Source organism: Myotis brandtii, unplaced genomic scaffold (assembly GCF_000412655.1).
Source record: "Myotis brandtii unplaced genomic scaffold, ASM41265v1 scaffold61, whole genome shotgun sequence".
In the NCBI taxonomy this organism is placed as follows: Eukaryota; Metazoa; Chordata; class Mammalia; order Chiroptera; family Vespertilionidae; genus Myotis; species Myotis brandtii.
Window position 1 is genome coordinate 1,379,311 of NW_005370318.1, and position 6,833 is coordinate 1,386,143.

The window sequence follows — 6,833 nt, forward strand, 5'->3', positions numbered from 1 at the left end:
AATGCTAGGTGAGTTCTTCATTTAAAAAGGGCTCCCCTGTTACATGATTTCTTATGACACATTTCTAGGAAAAGGGCAAATATAACAAACCCAATCTTAGAAATGTCTTAGTGATGAGAAAATTTCAAATGAGAAAGTTAAAGAACAATGCTTTAGTACTGCTGAATTAGCAAAGTACACATAGTTCTCCGCCTGTACTTACCATGGCAATAAACCTGCCAATAAAACGAAAATATTTCAGGTGATCTGGATTGATATAAGAAGCGGGGTTTATCTGCAAGCAGTAGTTATCCTTCCCTGCATATTCAAACAGGCAATACATTGGGTTCAACACTTCATGTGACAAAAGAAAGAACCATTCCCTGAAATAAAAAGAAAATTTTGGGTGAAAAATTGTGTAAGTAACTATGCCAACAAATCAAAGGGCAGTGCTACAAAGTTAGAAATTTATACTCTTCAGCTGGTGATAATTTCCTAAACTACCATGTTGATTTTACTGCTTCTGTTCACTCTGACATCTATTTCACAGAGATGATATTTATATACTGCTTATTATTATATTTCAAAGAATTTAAGACACCATCAACTTTAAAACAACTACTAAAACTTTTTTCCCAATTATAATTGTGATACATATCCCAATTTCAGAGATGTTAAAATATGAAAATGTTAGTCTTAGGATCAATAAAATACTATACATAGCCAAGTTTAAACTTCACCAATTGACCCATGTGGTTAGAGCAGCTGAAGTGAGCCTAATATTATTCCATTGATTTCTAAGTCCCATAGTGATCCCCATCAAGTACCATTGCTCTCTAAATCCTAGACAAATACGTATGAAAAACAATCCAATTTCACAGAGGCAATGAAACACTTAATTCAAGCCACTCATTCATTAGAAAAATGCTCTGAGAAACTCAAATGCAAATGCTGTGAAAATACCAACCAATATCAACATAAGATTATTGGTACTAATTATGTAATGTAAGTAGGTCTGATAGAACAGTAGGCAGAGCAGATCTGGGGCAATACATGCGATATAATCTTGTGTCTGAGATTTCTTTTCTGTTCGTTTCATGGTCTCTGCTTATACTTTAATGCTAGTTCATGTTCTAATTAAGAATAAAAAATTGCCCTCCTCCTAAATTATCTTTAACCCATACAAAATTAAATGTTTCTACTCATATTTATTATTTACCTGTGGGTACTTCAAACACTTTGAAGTGTAATAAATAAGAAACTACTAAATTGTAGCCACCAATCAGTGAGCACTCTAGATCATTTTACAGATAAAAATATTTGCCCCAGGTCATATTAATGAGTGCAGAAAAAGGACTCAAATCCAGTCCTGACGCCAAAGTCCTTGCCTTTCCACAGTGCTACTGCTATGCAAATTTTTAAACTGATATGATATATTGTAGGGAATAAGCAAAGCAATTTCTTGCTTCAGTCTACCTACTAAGATTTGACTGGAAGCTCCATTATTAAGAAAGCAGATTTAAAGATTTCAACTCCTATTTTATACATACAGTCTTCTATCTCAAAACAGATATATTATCCTGAGTTGGAAATTGAGTGACTATTATCTGTATCCATAATCTGTGATGGGGAAAATGACCTGATCACTATAGGAACAGACATGAGGTAGTAGATATAACACTGGCTTCTGGTTGTGATACAAAGCTTGCATCCAAGCTGCACAACTTAATTATGTGCCTTAGGTGAGTCTCAACTTCATTATTACCTGTAAAATTCTATCTCACAGCGTTACTCTGAGGACTAAATGAGTGATATGGGTGAAACCAACTGGCAGTACCTCAGAGTTACCTTCTGAATTAATGTTGAAATTCTACAGCTGCAGCATAATAAAGGTACAATAATTTCCTACATTTCATTTTCCTGAAATATAAGATTGAGAAAATAATACTTGCAAGCAAAGTGTAATGATACCTTTGGAGGAAAGGAACTAAGTTCTGAGTATTCATATTATCACTACCTTGCTACACCTCCATAATCTAAACCTTCTTCTCCTGGAAAAATCACCCACAAACGTCTTCGCAGATCTTGGGGACTGAAGCTCATTATCTACAAAACAATAAAGTAAAAGAATTGCTAAAAGTAGTTGTTGAAACACCATTCTACCACTTCTAGGTTTGAAATCTCCATCATAGGTAACTTAACCCCTAGAGTGCCGGGGAGCGCGATCGTGCTCCTCCTGTCTTTTGCCAAAAGTGCCGGGAGCGCTTTATTTTAACATTATATGTTTTGTTCAAATTTTTTTTTCTACTAGTATTTTTTTTTTAAATATATTTTATTGATTTTTTACAGAGAGGAAGGGAGAGAGATAGAGAGTTAGAAACATCGATGAGAGAGAAACATCGATCAGCTGCCTCCTGCACATCTCCAGAGATGGTTACTAGCCCTTTGAGTGCCGGGGAGCGTGATCGCGCTCCTCCTGTCTTTCACCAAAAGTGCCGGGAGTGCTATTGCGCTCCTGCAGTTTTTTTTTTTCTACTAGTATTTTATAATACAATCAGCAAACAATATATGTCAAAGATGAAAACAAATGTAGTAAAGTTTTCCTTAAGTTTTTGAATATGTAACTTCATTTACTTACGATTCATAATTTTTTTCCTAAACTGCTGTAAAATCAGCAAAAATGCCTTGCAATTTTAGCATAGTTCCTAGGATATTGGTTGGCACTCAAAGGGTTAAATTCCCCATTGATACAGAATCAACACCACACATACACAAAATACATTAATGTTTCATATATATTTAGACACTTTATACATATTAATTTTAAATGATCCTACTATTCACTTATAAAGTTGCTTCTCTCACTTGCTTAGAGCGGTTAACTGTGGGCCTGGTCAGAGGTTAAGTGCTTTTTATGGTTCTGTGTTGGTAAATTTGGGTTTAACAGCCAAAAGGTACACATAATAGCTAATTGGCGAACTTGGAAATGAAAACCAGTGGCTGCAGAGAGGATAAAGTTAACTTTGGAAACACATTCTCAGTAGAAACTTATAAATACCTAGAAAAACTACTCAAATTTTGTGTCCCACTACAGTAGTTAATAAGATCATCTTCATCTTTGAAGGATAGTACCATTATTGAGCTACAATAAATAGGTCATTTGGGTTCTTTCTCTGTAAAACAATTTTATTATCTGCCAAAAATGGGGCCTGTAGAACATTACAAATGTTATTATTCTTAGAAGAAAAATGGCAGGGCCTGGAGAGAGAGAGAGAAGTTGATACAATGCCTCTATTTTTATGAAATGATATGAATGAACACTCACATTTAAATTCCAAAGAGGCTCAGTAAGTAATTTGCTTATGCCAGGGCTTCTCTCAGTTTCCATAAAACAGATATATCACTTTTATGAATTCATATCCCACTCAAACAAGAAAATCTCAGATGTAACAAAAAATGCAATGCTTATGACATGTTTATGACAAATATTCTATAAGTACTATAGGCTAGATATATAGCAATGCAAAACAAAAGGTTAAAAATTGCTCTCTCTGGCTATTCCTTGTCTTCATGGCTGCTCCCCAAACCCTAGGGCTATCACTGATGTCTCTTGAGACTTTCCTCCAAACCTGAGACTGTTCTCCTGGAAATTCTGGTTGTTCCTTTTCCCTGTGTCTAATATCTGGAGATTCACTGTTCTCTGGAAAAAATATCTTTAAATATTATTCTTTAACAAAAGCCTAATTTGAAGGAAAAAATTTTATCCTTCAATTTCCCTCATAAGTAGTCATGCTATGTTAATAAAAACACTTACTGCCCAAAACAACTTTATCCAACAGTTATCAAAAAAAATCTGATGCTAATTTTGCTATCAAAGTTGTCGCACTTCCAAAGCAATCAAATTTTTCTCTTTTTAAATTTCATATTTAATTCAATAAATGTCAAATATAAGATGACAATTTTAAACAAGTATTTTAGCACCATCTGGTCTGTCATTCTGCAAAAGCCTCTGATTTCAGAAGCTAAAAGATAAAGGGACATTTAATCATGTTTTGCATCTTTTCAGCATTGCTATAGGCAAGTTATGTTCTAAGAAAGTGGCCCACCAGAGACTGAATACTCAGTGACACACAGTAGCTATTAATATAAAAATTAGGAAAAGGTAATGACTGGAGTAGTAAATGGCATTGGAACTCACATCAGATCAAAGGAATCACTCATAATTCTCTAAATAGTCTTAGTCAGCTCTGCTGCTAAAAAGCTATCTGTTCCTACTTAGCAGGATACCAACTGGCTTTCCCCTTTCAATGTTAATAACTGAAATTCCATTAGGAAATCAACGTATCTATTTCTGAAAGGAAGTCAGCTACTGTCAACTATCTCAGACAATCTCTTTTTCCTTTGCACTCAGTGTGGCACTTGAAGCTGTAACTATCACAATTATCACAGGGGCTTGATAATAAAGACTCACATCCACATCATAAAACAAGGACTAACTGTATGTTTTCACATTAACACATTTTTTTCACTGATCATTTAATCTTCCCTACAACAAAATCACTTAACATTTAGTTGCATTTGGTTAGTAAAGTTGCAAAATAAAGGTAAATAATAAATTAACTCCGGTTCTTAGGACAACTAAAATAATTTGTTGCCCAGCTAGTGTGGCTCTGTGGTTGAACATCGACCCAGGAACCAAGAAGTCTCTGGTTCGATTCCAGGTCAGGGCACATGCCCGGGTTGCGGGATCCATTACCAGTAGGGGGCATGCTGGAGGCAGCCGATCAATGATGTCTCTCTCATCAAGATCTCTATCTTTCTATGCCCTCTCCCTTCCTCTTTCTCCTTCTCTAAAAAAATAAAATAGCCCTAACCGGTTTGGCTCAGTGGATGGAGCGTCGGCCTGCGGACTGAAGGGTCCCAGGTTCGATTCCGGCTAAGGGCATGTACCTTGGTTTCGGGCACATCCATAAAATAAAATAAAAATATATATAATAAAAGCCTAAGTGACTGTTATGGCGGAACGACCAGAACGACCAGTTGCTATGATATGCACTGACCACCAGGAGGCAGATGCTCAACGCAGGAGCTGTTCCCTGGTGGTCACTGTGCTCCCACAGGGGAAGCGCTGCTCAGCCAGAAGCTGGGCTCACGGCTGGCTCCGTGGCAGCGCTAAGGAGCAGTAAGCCAAGCAGTAAGGAGCAGCGTGCAGGTGGGCTGTAAGGAGCAAGGGGTCCCGGACTGTGAGAGGGATGTCCTATTGCTGTCCTAAGCCGACAGGTGGACATCCCTGAGGGGTCCTGAACTGCGAGAGGGTGCAGGCTGGGCTGAGAGACACACCCCCCCCCATGCACGAATTTCGTGCACCAGGCCTCTAGAGAGAGTGTGTGTGTGTGTGTGTGTGTGTGTGTGTGTGTGTGTGTATTATTGACAACTTCTGAAAACATCTTTTTTTAGATATTGGAACTAATGACCACTTTCCTATATAAAAATATTTTAATTATAGGAGTACCATGCTTACTGTAAAAATGAAAGTATTACACAACTATAAAAACTATAGTCTTCCCCACTTCTTTTCTATCCAATGTTCATATAGATATTTCCAGACTTTTGTCTACCAAAAGCCTATTTTCTTACTTAAATATCTATTTCAAATCAACCACTTAGCTTAAAAATAGAAACCTGAAACTCACTAATTACTTTGTTACTCTGATTATTTCAAAAGTACAAAACATACACATATACAAAACACACATTCAAAACACACATATAAAACTATCTGAATGTTCCTAAATTTTAAGTACTAAGGTAACTGGCAATGTGATTATACTTAAAAATTCAAGGCTCCAACTCAAAAAGTTCCAAACGGTTTAAATTGCCAACACCAAAAGATGGTTTGGGCTGGCAGCCAGGGGACAAACCACTGAGTGTGTGAATCAAACAGTACCTGTTGAAAGGAATCCTCAAACAATGTTTTTCTTGTTACTGTAATCTTTATGTGCTGTGGCATGGCCAGTTGCTGAAATATAAAAATGACAAGTCAACTCTCACCACTTAAAAAATGGCCTATCACAAAACCAAAAGGGTAAAGTTTTATTTACTTTTATTTTTGCTTACAGAAACAAGTAGACTCTGAATATGACACTATATTCAATAATGTTTAAACATGCATTTGTAAGCCTTCATGCTAATTATATATCATTTAATATATATAAAACACAGAGGAAAAACAAGATTTCATATGCACACAGCTTACTTACTGAGTCAAATCTTTAATTTTATTTTCAAAACACTAATTCAGATTACTCTTGCTTGTCCAGTTAATTGTTTGAAGTTTAAAAATATTCATCAGTTATTTTAAATAGTACATTAATTTTATTTAGAACCCATAATGAAATAATTCAGTAAATATTTATATATCAGAAATATCTGATCACATCTGAGAAAAATGCTCTGAATATAACCATACATATGTATCTATCAAAGTAATACATATATGTATGTATCTAGCAAATGCTAGCTATGAAAGGGACCAGTTATAATTTATACATCAGAAGATGTTTTAACTCATTTGAGGATTTCTGCAATCTGAACATAATGGTTACTGGAAAGAGAGTAGCACTGTTTTCTTATTTGAATGGTTTCAAATTTATTATTGTGGTCAAAAGAAGCCACAAATTATCTAATTAATAGATCTATTTCTTTGCCTTAAAAATAGGAGAAAGAGCCCTAGCCAGTTCGGCCCACAGACTAAAGGGTCCTGGGTTCAATTCTGGTCAAGGGCACATATCTCAGTTGCAGGTTTGATTCCCAGCCCTGGTCGGGGCGCGTGCAGGAGGCAACCAATTGATGTG

The 6,833-nt window shown here is 36.0% G+C and overlaps 1 protein-coding gene across 4 annotated transcripts in view; it reads right to left on the reverse strand.

The window, feature by feature from the left end:
- ITCH (itchy E3 ubiquitin protein ligase) overlaps positions 1-6,833 on the reverse strand; it is a 120,405-nt gene that overhangs the window by 16,838 nt on the left and 96,734 nt on the right. For all 4 annotated transcript variants that reach the window (XM_005879788.2, XM_014550679.1, XM_014550677.1 and 1 more), the window contains 3 exons: positions 5,927-5,998; positions 1,997-2,085; positions 203-362 (listed from right to left, as the gene is read on the reverse strand). In XM_005879788.2, the coding sequence (XP_005879850.1) occupies positions 203-362; positions 1,997-2,085; positions 5,927-5,998 (321 nt within the window). The remainder of the gene's footprint in view (positions 1-202; positions 363-1,996; positions 2,086-5,926; positions 5,999-6,833) is intronic.